Source organism: Chionomys nivalis, chromosome 13 (assembly GCF_950005125.1).
Source record: "Chionomys nivalis chromosome 13, mChiNiv1.1, whole genome shotgun sequence".
Lineage (NCBI taxonomy): Eukaryota > Metazoa > Chordata > Mammalia > Rodentia > Cricetidae > Chionomys > Chionomys nivalis.
Window position 1 is genome coordinate 40,676,995 of NC_080098.1, and position 18,409 is coordinate 40,695,403.

Genomic DNA, 18,409 nt, shown 5'->3' on the forward strand with positions numbered 1-18,409 from the left:
TGCAGCTGCTGAGTGGGAGAGCCAGTTCTACCTAGTGTTGCAGCCAGTGAGGGCCAAGGCCAACTCTGTGCAGCCCTATTCTCTCAGCCTTCAGTGGTAACAGGAGCCTGGACATCAACTCAAACCAAGGCTGCGGCAGGGCTGTGGGTGCAGACATGGCCCTTGACAGCAGCCCAGGCCCATACATCACCATGAACCTGAGTAGCAAGCAGGCCACCGACCTCAGTTCACTCCTCACCACCTCCACCTCTTCAGACTGTCTCTCTCCACAGGGCAAGAACCATTCTGCCTCTCTCTCTTCTACACCTCACCCTGTATTTACTCTCCATAATAGAGTCCAATTGCCTGGTGCCACAAGGCACCAGATGGGCCCATGTTGTCTCCTGCTGGCCCAAGGCGGAGAGCCCAGGGCAGGCATGTAATTCTTTGTCTCCTGCTCAGTCTTCACATTCTATTTTATTTTTTGCCAAATAACTAAAATTATTGAAGTCTCTATTTTGTTATCTCCTGTACTTTGATATGAGTCGGACCCTCTCACTCCAGTAAACATCGAATTAAGATGGTACTGGGGCTGGAAAGCTGGCTCAATGGTTAGGAGTGTGCATTTCTCTGTCTGCAGCCAGAATTCAGTTCCCAACACCATATAAGGCAGCTCGTAAGCAGCTGTAACCCAGCTCGAGGCGTCCCAGTGCCATCTTCTGTCCTCTGAAGGCACCTGCACTCATAGGTGCACGAACCCACGCAATTACAGACAAAGACTTCTAATTAAAAAAACAAGACTGAACTGCACTCTATTTGAAATGCCAAATTATTAATTTTTTTTTGTTACCTTAATTTCATGAGCTGGGTACAGCTTTCCCGTCAGTGGAGGATTCTCGGTATTTTAAAGGCTTGCCAGTGTTTTATCAAATGAATCAGGATGGAATGCCATAATAACATGCAAACTATTGTGTTAATGCGGTCCCCTGAATACACACGATGAACTAGCTGCTTTGAAACAGGAACTCTGGGCTACAGACAGAACCGCTCTTTCAGGATTTTAGATAGTCGTTATCAGTCCTTAAATAAAATTCCGGGTCATTCTGGAAAAGACAGGTAACATGAACTCTATTCAGCTGTGGAAAATTGTGGGTGGTTTGAACCTCGAAGAAGTGAGTAAAAAGGCTTTCTTATACTTGGGTTAGAAAGAATCACTGTTAACTAAATTTTCCTCTGAAAACCGAAAATTAAGCTATTTATTAGAGAGTACTAAGATCAAATGAAAATAATTGTTTCATGGAAATTATATAGATTTTTTAAGGAGGTCTAGATTGACATGGAGCAAAAAATCCCATAATATTTGATTATTTGTAGTTTAACTTTAATTTCTCTTTTCTCTTTAAATTTTTTCTTTTGTTAAAAAATATTCTTTTTCCCTACAATGTATTCTGCTTATAGTTTCTCCTTCCTTGATTCCTCCAAGTTCATCTCTCTTCCCCGGCCCTCTAGACCCACCCCCTTTCTGTCTCTCATTAGAAAAGAACAGGCTTCTAAGAGATAACACCAAGTATGAGAAAATAAAGTATAATAAGAGTAAGCAAAACTATCATATTGAAGTTGGTCACAGCAACCCAATAGGAGGAAAAGAATCCCAAGAGCAGTCCAAAGAGTCAGAGTCCCACTCGTTCTCACGGTCTGGAGTCCAATAAAAATACTAAGCTGATAACTGTAATATATATGCAGAGGATCTGGTGCAGACCCATGTAGGCCCTGTGCTTGCTGCTTCAGTTTCTGTGAGTTTGTGTGCACTTTGCATAGTTGATCCAGAGGGCCTTATTCTCCTGATTTCCTCCATCCCCTCTGCCTCTTTGAAGCTTTCCACCTCCTCTTCTGCAGGATTCCTTGGCCTATGAGGGGAAAGATTTGATGGAGACATTCGACATTCAATTTAGACTCCCCCACATCTCTCCTCTCTCTGCATAATGCCTGGTTGTGGGTCTCTGCATCTGTTCCCATCTGCTTCTGGATGAAGCCTCTGATGATGACTTGATAATATAAAAAGGAAAAACCACAGTTTTCTTGAATTCCATCATCATTTAGATCAGTGTACTCTGAACTGGTAGCTGATAGGGAGAGCAGATAATTTAGGTGTCAACCTCTCATTTGCATAATTGCATTAAGTCATCACCATGCTGTGTGTGATGACTGACATGTAGATACCCTTCTTAAGAGTCAGATATCAGAACCCTGTGTATATCTCCACTGTTCCCATTGCCTGTACTCAGATACCCGGGATAGTTCTCAAACCAAACAAGAGGTGTTGACTATAGCTGGCCTCATATGAGTATGAAGAAGTTGAGACATGGTTGGGTTGTGGCTTCTTGTGGTTAGATTCTATCATAAATGACAGAACTGTGGCATCTCCCAGATGCCAATGGCTTCATTTCAGGATGACAACCATAAATATAACTCACTTGTTATTTTCTTTTTCTTAATGTGTTACTTGTTTAATCTTATATTTGATCTCCAACTGGGTCTCTCAACCTCGTGTATAGAAGCTGATTTTTTTTTTTCTGAACCTGAAACGCTGGGAGAATTCTCATCAATGTGTGTCGGCAAAGAGACAAGCAATGCCACCATTTTGATTATTTGGCGTTCACCTCGTATTGTTTCAGTCCTAAGGAGGATTTCAGTTCCCTTGTGGTTGCTGATGTTTGCTGAAGAATTAACTGAAAACGTTTTGTTCTCTTTCTAGAATCATGTCAATCCCGCCATGGACTTCACACAGACCCCTCCTGGCATGCTGGCTCTGGACAACATGCTGTATTTCGCTAAACATCATCAGGATGCATACATCCGGGTAAGTGTGCTGGATCTTCTCAGATACTGCCAGTGTCCTACAGAATTCTGTTTTCAGACCTCCACACAGAGGAGATTATTAGCTGAGTGATCTAGTGAATTTTCTTTTATCAGCAGTAAACTAAAGAAATGCAATTGACCAAGGGGCTAAAATAAGAATACTTAACTTGTACATTTCTTCCATTTATTTAAACAATATAGTTGGTACTGGGAAATGTTTTCTATAGTTTAATATTGAAGTGTGATTAAAAACTATTAAGGAATTAAGGGAACAGAAATGAACTACATACCTAAATCCTGCAAAACCTTACATTTGGTAGAGATTCCCTTTAGGCTTATTCCGGAGTTGGAAAGAGGCCCAGGATCCTTAGTGCTGCATTGCTTCATTTCAGTCTAATGTTAAGAGATAAAAACCTAATAAACACAAATAAAGAGAAAAATGGGATAGTTGTGGAGAGGAATCTTTCCGCATTTTGTAACAGCCTGAGCCTACTCCGGACACTGTGTTAGGTTGTTATGGGAGGCAGAAGGAAGTGGGGATCTCTGTGCTTCTGTGTAATAGCAGGTGCCACCTGTTGCTTGGTCCGTGCCCTGTAGAGAAGAGAGTGGGGGACTGTGACATAAGACTTGTCCATGGGGTTGTACATCTGAAGCCGTGGATTCATGGTGACACTGTGTTCATGTCTTCAGGGAGGAGAGCTCAGATGTAATTGTGGTGGAATAGATGCAAACCTGACATCCAGGAGGGATGTCAATGAGAAGGGAATGGGCACGTGGCTACAATGATGACTAGCCCGGAAGTTAGAAAGTGTTTGAAGTATGAATTGCTCAAAAGTAAGAAACATCGGACGGAGTTGAAAATGGAGCATGTCCTCCGTGTACTGGGGAATTATCTGCTGGACTCTCAGTGGATTCAGTCTCCTGGAGATGTTCCTGGCACTGTTACTAGTTAGTGATTTCAATGTGGATGATTCCATTGTGTCTGGGCTAAAGTTTCTTCTGTTAAACAAGGGAGATATGGGGTCACTTAGCCATGACAATTCCTTAGCAGGTCTTTGGCAGTGAGTGTTGCTGTGCCCATGGGAAGATATTGGGTATATTTGTGTAAGCTGCAGTGAGAAATTGTACTGTCCAACAGTGACTCCCTTGAATGAGGTTATGTTGAACTCCGTATTCTCTGTAGGGCCCATATTTTAATTGTTTGCAGTTTGAGAAGCTTTGACCTATTGTGAATTGCTATTTGTAGTTTGAATATATGAAGACCTTTATGGTTATTTCTCTGAAAGGTTTGCAGTCTGATATATAGCCAAAAATTCAGTCTTTTCTAACATAATTGTTTTTCCGTAAACCTTGGATCTGAGGCCCAAGCTTGGTGACCATATGCCTTTAATTTTGTGCTTGGGAGGCAGAAGCAGCTGATCTCTGTGAGCTTGAGGACAGCCTGGTCTACAAAGTGAGTTGCAAGCCATCCAAGGCTATACAGTGCGAGCCTGTCTCAAAGTAAATAGACAGACAAACAAGAACCCCTACCCACAAAACCAAAAAACAAAAAACCTTCTTTAATTTCACTTACATATACACATACCTACTGCACAAGCATTTTCTGTGGATGTAATCTGTTTTCATCACAGGAAAATTAGTATTTAGAGAGACCACACAATATCTAGCCTCAGAGAATTGAGTAGGAAAAGTAGCAGCCAAGTAGAAATTGAATTTCACATCAACTGATTGATGGTTGCAGATAAATGCCTCTAAGATTAGAGCTCGCTGATGCCAAATGTATTGTTAATTGCACGAGAAGCATATGTCTTATGAAAAGTAATTTAATGTTTTAAGCTTGATTTCTCAATGCATTTTCTACACTATGATAAGTGAAATCAATACCATGGCAACCTGAAAGAACTTTGTATCTAACAAAGACACTTGAAGAGAAGCTTAGGGGCGAAGCAAGGCGGGGTCTTTCTTCTTCTTCTGCCTTTTCTTTATGGGTTGAAATATGTGTACCTCGTATATTGTTAAATTTTCTCACAAGAGTTTCTTCCACGAGGTCTCTTGTAACTTTGGTGCATTGACTACTGGATGGAAGGCCAAAGCTAACTCCTCCTAGATCCACTTCTCTGCCACACCCAACCTCTCATTCTCTCTCCACTCCTATCCAGTCCTGTTTCTGCTGGCCGAGTACTCATGAGAGTAAGGTCTGTCTGGGAGTTTGACTAATATATCAGAGGTTTCACTATTAAAGAATACTGATTCTGCCTTTCCCACCAGCTATCCATTGCCAATAATAACCAGCTAAGGGAAGGATTTCATCTGGTTTTAGCTCACACAGCTCTTATGCATGCAGGCACAATCTCTGTGAGTTCGCGGCACATCTGCCTTGCTGTGTCCAGAAAACGTTGTTTCCTTTAAGTCATCTACCACCTCTGGAATTCTTTGTTAAGCTTTTATTTTAAATAAAATCTACTCCTTTTTTTTTTAACAAGGTAAAGCTCCAGTATGTATTCAGCTCTTTATTTATTATGTGTATTATTTGATAGATTCATCTTCTGCACTTGAATATAGCCTTGCCATTCATGTTCTTTCTCACTCAGATTTGTGGTTGGGATTTGTTTGAAAAGAGAAAGTGTGCTCCGAATGTGGTGGTGAGCACCTTTAATTCCAGAACTGAAGAGGTATAGGCAGAGGCAGGTGGGTCTCTGTGAGTTTGATGTTAGCCTGGTCTACAGAGCGAGTTCCAGGACAGTGAGGACAGTTACATAGAGAAAGCATGTTTCAAAAGAATCAAGAGAAAAAATGGGAAGGGAGGGGAAGTGTGGTGTTCTTCCTCTTCTCCTCACCCCCCACCATTATTCCCTTTGTTTTTGACATTTCTCTTCTCTCGTGTTTCCATGATCATTTTGTTCTTAGGTGTTGTCTTGCCTTCTGCCCTAGGTCCCTGCCTTTGTCTTAGCAACCTTGGTCACCTGCATGTGTACGCCCATCACTTTGCAGACCTTCCTTCCCTTTGCCCTTCTGTTGATACTTAGGGTTGGTCCACGATCATCATGGTGGAAAGTGGACAGACATGGTGCAGGATCAGTAACTGAGAACTTTACATCCTGATCTGCGTGCAGCAGGCAGAGCGAGAGTGTGACTGGGCCTGGCGTGAGCTTTTGAAACTTCAGAGCTTACTCTCAGTCATGCACTGCCTCCAGTAAGGCCATACCAGTGGGGAGAAACAATTTGCTTGCAGATAAAGTAAATTTGGCTATCCAAAGAAGAGGTGGATTTGGGCTTGAGGGACCTAGGCGACAGTCCTGACTTTGGCCACTTAGAGCTCCCTACCCCCAATTTTTTGTTTTTTTTCCTGATCTGTGCCTTTTGACCATCTACCTGAGTGTTTCTGTGAGGCACACAGTGAGCTTGAGGTGTAGAGCTGAAGCACATAGGACCTGGCGTTCCTTGTATTCCACCTCTTAAGGATGCGCACCCTCTCTAGTCCGTGCATCTGTATGACTGCTAAACTCTCCTTCTACACCATCCCCGTGCCTTTATCTCTCACTACCCATTCCTTTCTTTCTGTCCTCTGAGGTACCACCTAACTAACCCTTTGTCCCAACAAAATTATGGCAGGCCACATATTAACCAGGAAGTTATAAATTCTGCCTGAGTATTTGCGACACCCTTATGTTTGAATGTTTCATGCTCTCTGCCTGATGGACAGCTCTCTAAGCAAAACTTGTCTTTAGATAACCCCTGGCCCTCTTCCTGGAGGATATTATTGACCCTGCACCTTGGACACTCAAATCGAATTCCTGTGACCTTTTATAGCTTTAAATATATTTACCTGTGCTTCGTGTCTCCTGGAATTGACTAAAATAAACTGTGTGATCAGACACTGAAATTCATTTACATTTCCAACTATTGGCCCACTGTCTAGTGCCTAGTACCTTCCAATATTTCCTTATTAATAAAGCAGTTAAAGAACTTGTTTGCCAATGCAAAATAGACTCCATGCTTGTTTGTTGTTTTTATATACTTTTTGTTTCATTTTGTTTTGGTATATTTTTGTTGTCTTACTGTTTGTTTCATTTTTGTTTTCTCTTTTTTAAGAAATAAAGAAGGAACATGAAATTGAGTGTGTAGAGAGGTGGAAAATATCTAGGAGGAGTTAGGGAAAGGGAAATAATATAATCAGAATGTAGTGTATGAAAAACTTTCTTAAGGAAAAAAGAACAGAATTTTCTTAGTTTTATTCTTCGTCCTCATCTGAAATTCATGGCCTTCATACTTCTAAAGATATTGTTTGCCACATGAATTTCTTGATGGGTGGCTAGGTTTCTTATGTAATACCTGAATAAAACTACAGTAACTGTGTTCTAGCAAAAGCTGCAGATGTAATTGAATTACCCCACAGCTGGATGGGCACAGGCCCGAGGAGGAATTACAGATCTGAGCATCTCACTGAGTGTGGAGTGAAATCACCACGATTTCAGATAGGAATCTTTCATCATATTATCAAACATTTGATTAACACCAAACAGTGTTATTTCAAGGAACAAGAGCACCCAGTAAAAGTGTCGTAGCAGAGCATTCTTGATTGATCTCTTGTTTCAAAGTAGTGACATGAAAAAGTGACATGAAGAAGCAATCCAAATATTCAGAACCTGTTTTCAGGCATGAGACCGACCCTTACAGAAACTAGATGAGTTTTAAATGTGCAACAATCAAAGCTAAATGCACGCAAGTGAGATCCTTCTATAGTTGTTTGTGTATTACCAGAGAATACAAAAGCACTATCATGGTCCCTGTTATCTATGTTCCCCCTATTTAATTATATTGGAAGCTTTAGGAACCTGTACATTTAATGTTGAAATGCTATATAAAGGGACATATAATGGTAGGCTTTCCCAGTGACTTTGGTTTAGCATTCGGGCATATTAAAATAGTAATACCTAGAGTCTGTTGATAAACATTACCATTATGTCATTGTTACAAATTAATGTTGTGCTTCAGATAATGCAGTAAAGCATGAAACACTTGATCTTGAATTACTTGAATGTATATTATCTATCTATAACCTAGAAGTTGTATAGCCCCTGAAAGAGACCCCATGTTTAGTTCTGTTTTTGACCATTTTCAAATATCCAAATATACCCACTGCACACCAGATACCGTACTGAGATAGTTTATAAATTTGTCTATTTAAAATATAACCAAATCACATAGTGCTGAGGATGCAGCCCAGCAGCAGAGTGGTTTTCCTGGCGGCCTGTGTTAGGACCTTGGGTTTCATCCATAGTGTCACCAAGATTTTAAGAAAAAAGTTTACAATAAAGTTTCTCAATGTTTTTGTGCCACCAAAAAAAAAAAAAAAAGCTATTGGGGGCAGGGTAAGGTGTTTATGTCCTTAGATGCTAAACAAAAGTTGAAGAAAACGCACTAAATTATTTTTCTTTTTTGAGTGTTACAATCATTCATTCATTGTCTCATTCAAAGAATATTATCGAACACCAAGCAGACATGGTACCATGTGCAGTAGATGTGATAGTAAGGATAAAAGCTAAGAAATAATCACACACACACACACACACACACACGCAACAGTAATAATTGCTTTCCATTTGGGAAATTCCTTGCCTCCTTAGGGGGTTTAGATGTACGCAGTACTGGGAATCCTCTAATAAGTCATAGAGGCTCTCTTTGGTAATGTGAGGTTTTTCACACTATGTGGAACAGGTCAATTTTCACAACTCTTGGAAGCATCTTGTTTAGCTATATCAGAGGACTTCCTCCTGTGACCTGACTTTAGACAATGACCCAACTTTCTGAAGAAACCAGGTGGCAGTTGGTCAGTATGGAATAAAGCAGACCCAACTCGTTCCGCCTCCGTTTTTGTGGGACTGTATCATAAATATGTTTCCCTAATGAAGCTGCTCCCTCACTGATTTATAGACTCTCACCAACAAAGGTGTTACTCAACAGGATTTATAAGATTTGGAGGCTTCCAGGATCAAAATGAAAAGTTAACGCTGGCACTGGTTTGTTCTTTACATAACCTGCAATCCTTTTTTTATTGAGGTATAATTGGTCTATGAAAACAATTTGCATAATTAATGTATGCAATTTGGTGGAATACCCTGCAATTCTTTATCATACCTCCTAGTTTATGACTCGCGTTTTATCCACTGCAATATCATGGGATGCTAGGTGACTATAGTAGATGATAGTGAATTTCCTGATGAGGAATATAGAAATGCTTTTAAAAATAAGATTAATTATACTAGTTTCACATAATTGCAGGCCATGGCATATGTATGTTTATAATATTATACCAAATCAGAAAAAAATATTGATAATATGTTAAGTATGAGATTGTGGGGAATGATGTATATCTCAAATTAAGGATGGGTTTCTCAAGACACTTCATTAGAGCCATTTTTTTCTAAAAATGAAATATGTCAAGTATATCTATATTTAAAAATCCATTAAGTGGAATTTTTCTACTGTATCCACCAGGCAATACTTTTTAAAATTAGTCAGCAGGGCTAGGAATGGTGGCAAATCCCTGCTATCCTAGTACTTGGGAGGACGAAGCTGTGGATCAAGTTCAAGGCTGGTCTCCACTAGTGACACTGTCTCAAAAACCTAAATAAATGAAGGTAAATAAGGGAGGGATGGAGGAAGAAGCACAGAAGAGAAAGATGGGAGAGGCTAGGTAGTTGGATACTGATCTGAGGCTTTTGAGACAGAAACCTCAGAGTGCTCTGGATGAGAGGGATGAGAAGTGTCACTTCTGGGATCTTGAAAAACATTGTGATCCCCTCCTCAGTGCGGGGTGACCAGGTGACTCTGTACCTTATTTTCTATCTACATATCACTCTGCTTTGTCAGTAGAAGCTCACCTCAGTTTAACAGGGATGCTCCCGTCAAGTTTCCTCCTAGCAGTGCCGGAGAGCTCCTGCACAGTTATAACAGCGAGCACGTACTTATAACTGAGCTTGCTGGGAGGTAACGGCAAGGTCTTCATTAATTGCTCACCATGCTGTTCTGCAGTTGGTACTTTCCATATTTATGCTTGAGGGAACTGACACACAGAGAGAGCCTGCCCAGGGTCACAGAGCTAGAGATATACTAGAGCTAAATTTTTAAAAATTATGATTTTAAAATATATTCTTATTAAAATATAATAACCACTTCTCCTTTCCCCCTCCAGCCTCTCCCATATTCCTCTCCCTCAAATTAATAGCTTATTTTCTTTGATTATTGTTACATATAAATGTGTGTGCATAAACATATATGAATATACACTTACATGTATAAAACACAAAATGTAGCTATCCCCCTCATCAAAGAGGCTTTACTCTACAACACATGGGAACCATTACAGGAAACCTCATCTGGACACAATGTAGCGATCGCTGCAATCAGTCAATGACAATACAGTTTCACAGCAGACATCTTGATAGTCTGCCTCTTGCAATCCTTCTGCCTTGGCTTCCAGGATGTTCCCTGAGCTATAGAGCAGGAGCTGTGATGTACATACATCTATTGGGGCTGGGCTCCCCATGATCCATTGATCTCTGAACTTAGTCCAGGTGAGGTTTTCAGTGATGGTTTCCATGTGCTGCAGAGTGAACTTCCTGGATGAGTGTGATGACGACATTTATCTCGGAGTGTATAGCTAAGATTTAGAATGTAGCTAGGATTATGCTGGTCTAGCAAAGAGATATGAGTAGATTCTTTTCTGTGGTCTAGCCCTGGGATGCTGGTTAAGTTTCCCTTCTGTTGAGTGAGCCTGAAATACAATTAGACAGCTGTTGGTTGCCACTAACTTGGGAGTGCCACTTCTTGTACCTTTATCTCGACCTGTCATTGTTGTGGTTTTTAGTTGTTGCATCTTGGTAGGACTACTTAATTTCTGCCCTCTCTCGGCGAGCCCGACTGTAAGAAAGATGTTTTCAGGTCAAATCCAAGTGGAGTGATCAAAGTGTGTGGTCTTCATTTTTCTCTGCAGTGGGATAGCATCCTGTTGTGCTTGTGTATCTCATTTTTGTTATCATACACCTGATAAAGGGCATTTGGGTTGGTTTCTTTTCTGGCAATTGTGAATAGGGCAGCAATGAAGATGGCCAAGCGAGCATCTGTGGAATACGATGCTGAGTCCCTTGGGCGTATGCCATGTTGGGGAGGGGTCATATAGTAATTTATTTTTAGTTTTCTGAGGATTCGCATACTGATTTCCAGAGTGGCTGCACCAATTACATCTGGTTAATCTGGAGATTTATGTGGCACTTTCAGCCATACTTCAGGTGAACCCTTCAGATGCTCTTTGCCCCACTAGCCCGGTATTGTCTGAGGAAAGAGAATTTGATTTCCCCGGAAGCAGTTCTTATTCTCCCTCTGTTAATGAGTCACCTAGACTCCCTAATCTATTTTGTTTGGCTTCTTGCTTTCTATGTCTTCTTGGTACTTCTATGTTGCGTATCTTGGTGGCCATTGATAAGAATCCTCTCCAGCTGACTGAACTTCTCAGTCTGTTGCTGGTACCTGGGAGGTCTTTGTATGATTGCACTGGTTGTGCCCTTTGTCATTGCTCAGATAGATTCTCAGCCTTCCCTGTTTGCTCTTCTCCAACCTAGGCAACTCCCTGAGACCAGGACTTCGTCTTGTCCTGTCTGTTTATTCCTTTTCTGAGAAGAAAGGTCTTAACGCCAGGCTCTTGTGAGGAGGGAAGGGGGCTGGGAGTGATTGTGCCTCACAGTTTCTCCTGCTATAAATTTGGAAGGAAAGAAAACATTGTCCACTCAGTGTAAAATTTCTGGCTTGTGTTCTGGAGCTGTGAGCACCATCAGGCACCTGGTGGCTCTAAGAAATAGAGAACGAAGCTAGCTGCTGTCCACCAGCCCATCCTGCAGGGAAGCGGGATCTAGTGTAGTAGGCCGCGTGCCTGTGCTCAGGCGGGTGCGGGTGGGGGCGATGCTGACTCTTCAAAGTAAATTAAGGAACTTTTCACATTTCAAAGGGGGAAATTGGCAGTTTTCCAAGCAGCATAATTACAGGACAGTGTGTAATATGTAATTAAACTTAACTATGAAGCAAATGATTGGAATACAGCTTGCTGGAACATCATTTTTTCGTTCCCATAGCACTGACAGATCTTCCCCTCCCCTTGTCCCTGAAGTAGCTTCAGCAGCAATTGCTCCTAATTTTTTTTAAATAAAATTATATGTTGCCACTTAAACACACGGTTTCGTGTAAAGGAACCTTTTTTATTTGAGTGACATTTTCCTTCTAGGTGATGCAGAGAAAGATTCAGCTTAGAATAGCAAGGACCCCTTGGCAGAGCCTTGCAGGGGCTTTGCAAAATGATTCTTTGTCTAATAATTCATGTAAACACTTTATTTTGCCTCTTATTTTCTTATTTTATTCTTTCTCTGACCAAGGTCCATAGCTTGGAGGCTTGTTTTTATGTGCAGGTTTTTTTTTTTCAAGCCTAAAAATAGCAGCATTAATTCCGTTGATTGTGAATCCGCAAGCTGTTACTGCCAAACAATCGGGACCCCTTGAGAGTGTGAATGCATGTGATTAGATTTACTAATTGGGCTGGAAAGCACAAATTCTGACTTCCAAAGCCAAAGCTTTGAATGGAATGCTTCAGTCCTTAGGATGAGATCATTGTTAAACATGGACCTGGCTTATTTCAGAGGACTGGTCCTTGGGGACAGAGGGCAGACACGCGAGGATGCACCGATGGATGCAATGGATATATAGCCTCCCTAGGCCACCTGCCACCTGCTACCCCACCTGCTTTCCTGCTCCCTGCTCTCAGTGTCTGAAATGTCAGGAGTTCTGTTGCAACATGGCTATCTCTGATTTAGTTTTTCTTCGTTCCAGATCAAGCTGAGAAACAGTTTCAGAGTTTTTCACTGACTTATGCAGCGTCTTCTAGTCAACTTTAAAACCTTGGGAAGGACTGGCATGGTGCTTGTATACCTTTACCAAGTGGGAGGCCCTGGGTTAAACTTACAGAGACAACAGAAGCAGTAGACTTTAAATTATTGGTGTGTTTGCTGAAAAAAAAAAAGATGTTCTTGGCACATTACAAATTCAAGTCTGTTGTGAATTTGAAGCTATAGAAGGTCTATGTGTGGCTGCCACCCTCATGGTCCTGTTGGCATTAGCTGCTGCCTCTCAGGGGCTGCTGTGGTTTTTCTGCCTCAAGCCCAGTTGGGTTCTTAGTTCTGCACATCTTTCCTCCATGTTGTCTGTTTTGCTTTCTTACTTGGTGATGTAATTAAAGGTTTCTTGGATCCCTCCTTTGTGACAAGCCCTGCTTCTTTCTGCTGTAATCACACCTTCCTTCAAGTGTATGTCCATCTGTGTGGTCTGTGCAGAGAGCTCTCTTGGGGCTTGTAGCTTCTTCCTCCTGCACAGCACCCATCGCTTCCCTGTATTGTAGCTGCAGTGCAGGAGCTCTGAGTCAAAACCCACTCCTGCCTCTTCCTTGGAGAGGGAAAGGCTTCATAGAGAGATAGGGGGGCTACCGTCCTTCCTGACTTCTTGTTATTTCTATTGATGGCCTTTGCAGTTGGGGACAGTTTTAAGCTATAAAATAATTCCTATCCTGAGCCCCTGCTGGAATTGCTTAGCAGTTGCAGGGAGTTTTGCTTTGAGAAGTCATGTCATCTGTAAACAAGTGCAACAAGATTGTTCGTTTCTTCGCAATCTGAGGCAGTTTTTCTTCTTATTACTTATTTAATTACCTAGGGCTACCAATAAGATAGTGAATAGGTGTGTGTGTGTGTGGGGGGGTGTTGTATCTAGTCTTGAGGAAAAGGTGATGGGTGTCCCACTTTTATGTATGATGTTAGCTGTTGTTGTTTTCTTATAAATGTTCTTTATAAAACTGATAAATTTTCCTCCTGTTTTAATTTCATGAGAGTTTTGTCATTGGATGGGTGCTGTATATTGTTCAGTGCTTTTTTTTTTATTGGTATTAGTAAATCTTGAACTTGTTAATGCTGTGGTTTGTATCAATTGATTTTCAATTGTGATGTGTAATTCTTTTTATTCATAGTTAGAGTCTACTTAATGTTTTGTAGTTCCTTTATTGATACAATGTCATTGCACTATACATTGTATAACATGCACTTTGCATATAATTGGCATCACCACAAAAGTCGGGAATGGTGTGCTATTTCCCCCTCATGCTGTACCCCTTTAGCCATTCACTTTTTCCCCACTGCCATCCTTTTCTTTGTTGTGGCAATCACAATCACCAATATGGTCCCCATATCTGTGATTTCATGATTTTAAAGAATGTCACATAAATGGAGTCATGAGCATTTAGTGTTGGGGCTAGATTTCTGCTCTGGGCACAGTTCTCTAAAGGTGCAAGTTCTCTGTAACAAGAGTGTTCCTTTTGTTTTTTCTAAGTAGTGTTCAATGGGTCCATGACACAGTTTGTTTTACTGTTTACTCATTGACAAACATGATTCATTTGTAGTTTGGACAATTATGAATAAAACCACTATGAATATATGCATGCAGCTGTCTGTGTGAGCATTGAGTTCCCAGCTCTCTGTGTTAAATGTTTTTGGAGAAATTTTGCATCTATGTTAAAAGATTTGTTGGTCTGAAGTCGCCCTTCTTTGCTATGCCTTTGGCTTTGGTGTTAGGGTGATCTGGCCTCACAGGAGAGTTTAGGAAGGAGTCATTGGCTTCTGTCCTCTAGAATAAATTGTACGGAATCAGTTCATATCATTCCTAAGCTGTTTGATAAGATTCACCCATGAAACCCTCTGTGCCTGATGCTTTATGGTTAGGGAGGTGATTAGTTATTGATTCAATTCCTTTAATACACCTGGAAGTATCTGGATGATCTGTTTTGGCGCATTGTGTCATTCAAGGAATTAGTCCTTTCCTCTAAATGGTCTGAACATAGACTGTGTGAGCATAGAGCTGTCTGTGGGAATTGGGTATCAAGTCCACGCATTCTGCAGCATTGGCTCCTTTTTCACATTCACTGTCTGTAATTAGCTTTATATTTTTGTTCCTTCCCTTAGTATGTTAAAATTGTTCCTGATTGTAACTAAGAGTCAACTTGATTTCCTTGGTGTTTCTCTACTGATTTTGCTTTCAATTTCATAGATTTCTACTCCTGCTTTTATTCCTTTCTTTGGGCTTTAATTTTTCTTCTCTCTTTTTTTCCCCTATGGTGAAATTGTAGAAGCTGTTCCTCCTGCAGGATTTTGGCTTAGCTAAACCTCCTTGGCTACTTGTGTCCTGGAAGTGGATGTGCTTTGCTTTGCTCTACTTTCCCAGTGACTTGAAAATCTCGGGCTTAAGGTTATTCTTCAATGCAATGAGAAGTGTAAGCTGACTATCCCAGCAAAGACTGTTGACTTTACTCTCAGACAATGTTCACGGCCTGCCTTTACACACACACACACACACACACTGCTAAAATAATGCATCTTGCCAGCTCTCTCTCCTACAGTCCTGTTAACAACTCACTAACCTGCTCTAGCTGCTGCCGGCTTCCCTCCCCTCATCTGCTCTTGCCATGTTAATCACACTGTTAAGATACCGTGAGATCCTTCCAAGCTTGACCAAAGCATCCCTGCCCTGTCAGAACCCTAAGTGGTTCCCTTCTGATGCAAAGTACCATCTAGGACACCCTCTATTTACATCTTGCTTACATCTGTTGTGTGCCTTTCCTTGGGGAGTACAACAGACCCTTGGGGAGTCTACTCACCCAAGGTGGGGAACCGATACCAGCATAGACTCTGCTAAAGTCTGATGTGGTAAGCCAGTAAACTTGGAGTTGTTTATAGGAATAGGGGTGATTGGTTATTTACAGGAGCGCGGATGGCTCAAAAGCAACTGTATCACCAAAACTGTACATGGGGAATGACTCATGGAAGCTGCAGCCCTGGAGCTGTCTGCGTGATGTGCAGACATCTGGACCGGTCAGAATCCTCTTTCTTTGCAGTTGTTCCCTCCTGCCATCGTGGGTGACAGGATTCTTGTCTTTCACCTTTCCCAGTAGCCTGAGGTTTAGTTACTTCCTGAGTCTTCCCTTCTCCCTCTGATGGGGGATGTTAGGGTTCACAGCAACATCCTGTGGCTCTGTGTTTGTGTCCTCTACTTTTGTCCCACTCAGCTTCAGACACTACTACTTTGTATTCGTCAGTTGGAGCTCACATAACTAAATAATCCCAGGCTGGATGGTTTAAACTACAGGGATTTGTCTCCTTACAGCTCTGAGGTTGGTAGGCTAGGAGCAAGGTGGCAACAGGGGTAGTTTCTCCTGAGACTCCTTTCTGTTACTGGTGTAGACAGTTGCCCTCTTGTTGCTTCTCTACATAGTCATCCCTCAGCGAAGGCCATCCCAGTGTCTGGCTTTGTAAGAGCACCAGGACTAGTGTCTCACGCTCAAGCTCTTGCCCACATCCCTCTTGATTGCTTGTTCACTAGTCTTTTTTGTTTGTTTGTTTATTTTTTGTTTTTTTGTTTTGTTTTTTGAGATAGGGTTTCTCTGTAGCTTTGGAGCCTGACCTGAAACTAGCTCTTGTAGATCAGGCTGGCCTTGAACTCACAGAGATCCGCCTGCCTCTACCTCCTGGGATTAAAGGCATGCACCATGTCCCCCAGGTTTAGCTAAGCCAAAATCCTGCAGGAAGAACAGCTTTTCTCCAGACGTAGTCAGGGCTGTTAGATATGAATGGAGAGGCACAGTCCTCTCTATAGCATGCTTGCCGACCTTGTGGGTGCCACTGGCTGTGCCCTGCTTCATTCTTCTGACTTTTTCTCTTGGACATCTGTTAGTTAGACATGGTGGCCATCCCCCGCTTCCTCTGCTCTCAGAGACTTCCATAGAATTTCCACCCCTTTACTTTCTGTTCACTCCTCCTCTACAAGCCTGGTGCACCCTCCCCACCCCCTGGCATTAAAATTTATTGTTCATTCCATTCCTGGTAGCCCTCAGGAACCTGGAAGCCCCACTGGGGACAATAGGGAGAGAGGATCTCAGCTGCCAGTGTCACCATTGCAGCCCAGAGCAGGAACTTAGCTCTTGTTTATATTGTTTATAAATGAGTGCCCAAACCAAATCAGTGGCAGGGCCCTTCCAGAAAGTTCTGGTGTCATGCCTCCTGGCGGAATTTACCCTCAGGAAGGGAGCAGTAGAAATAATATTCTCCTGGCTGCACCTGCCCTTCTGGCCTGTGTCTGTCTTGGCACAGGGACCAAAGAGAGAGCGTGCTGCAAGATGACCTTGCCCCAGATATGCTGGCACTCATACTTGGGTGACTCACTGCTGATTTCCATTTTTGAATTGTATTCATGTGACCATATAATACTAGGCCAGCCAGTATCACCACCTGCCTGACGAATCAGAAGTCATTTTGTATTGGTGCTATCAAATTTAGATGGTAATAGTGCCCCAAATCGCATTATATTGGTTAGAAGTAGCTCTCCTACCTTAGGAACTGTGCAGTAGACAGACCTGTTATATCTAGGAGTGTGTGACATTGCCAGGTAATTTTACTTTTATATTAACCCTAATTTTTAATCCCATTTTGTCCTGCATTAATACAATGCAAGACTCTAAACTTTAGTATAAAATCATAAATCATGGGCAGTATGTTCATATATTTTTAAACATATTCCTGCTGGTCTTCAGTCCAAGTGTGGAGCCCAGAGAAACTGGGTTATGACCAGTAAAGAAGAAGCAGCAGAACCAGTAACAACAGAGTAGATGAACCTGCCAGTGAGGTACCACGACAAGAAGGCAAAGAACAGAAGTGTTTCCCTTGGACCTCTTGCCTGTACTGCCACTGGAGAGTGGTGCCCAGATTTAGGGTAGGTGTTTCCACTTCAGTTAACTTAAGAAACTCCCACACCGATGTGCTCAGTAGCTTGTTTCTTAGTTGATTCTGGCCAAGCTGACAAGCATGATTAACCCTCAGAGCATCTGCCTATAAAGTTGGTATTACCAACCACAGGGAAGTAGCCTGGCTGATCATTTAGCTTTTGAACTGTACCACAGGACCCTTGCACAAGCATGAAAGAGGGAATGGGACCTGACGAGCAGGCAGGGCTCCCCCATGGCTGAGGCATGAGTGGCAAGGCATTAGCAGTATGTAACTGCTGTGGGAGAATGCTCTCCCTGGGCTCTGGTGAGCTGCACATGTGAGGAGTGTCGGCGGGGGCAGGACCTGACCTCAGGCCTGTGGGAAACACCAAATCCCATATCCCGTGCTGAATAAACAGGCGCCCATCGGGCAGCGTGACCTCTTTGCCACGGTGGCAGGCTTAACCACACTTTAGATTTTTCCATTTTTTTTAAATAAATGTATTTATTTTTGGTGAGTCTTTAAAGAAAGGATCTGAAAAACATTGAAGCCATTTTGGTATTTGAGTCTGAGATGCTTGCCTTTCCTCGTATCTACACTCTCAGTTTTCTTGGCTTCTCAGGAGTCAAAAGCAGGCCACCTGTCTGTGATGCCAGTGTGTGGCAGATTGAAGATACGGGGTTCTTTCCTGAGGGCATTTAAGTTGCTTCCTGGGAAAGCCACAGGTATCC

General features: G+C 42.1%; 1 protein-coding gene across 4 annotated transcripts in view; it reads left to right on the forward strand.

Annotated features, from left to right (window-relative positions):
* The window catches only part of Elmo1 (engulfment and cell motility 1), a 522,491-nt gene that overhangs the window by 263,198 nt on the left and 240,884 nt on the right, over positions 1–18,409 (forward strand). For all 4 annotated transcript variants that reach the window (XM_057787434.1, XM_057787435.1, XM_057787437.1 and 1 more), the window contains one exon: positions 2,735–2,839. In XM_057787434.1, coding sequence (XP_057643417.1) covers positions 2,735–2,839 — 105 coding nt within the window. The remainder of the gene's footprint in view (positions 1–2,734; positions 2,840–18,409) is intronic.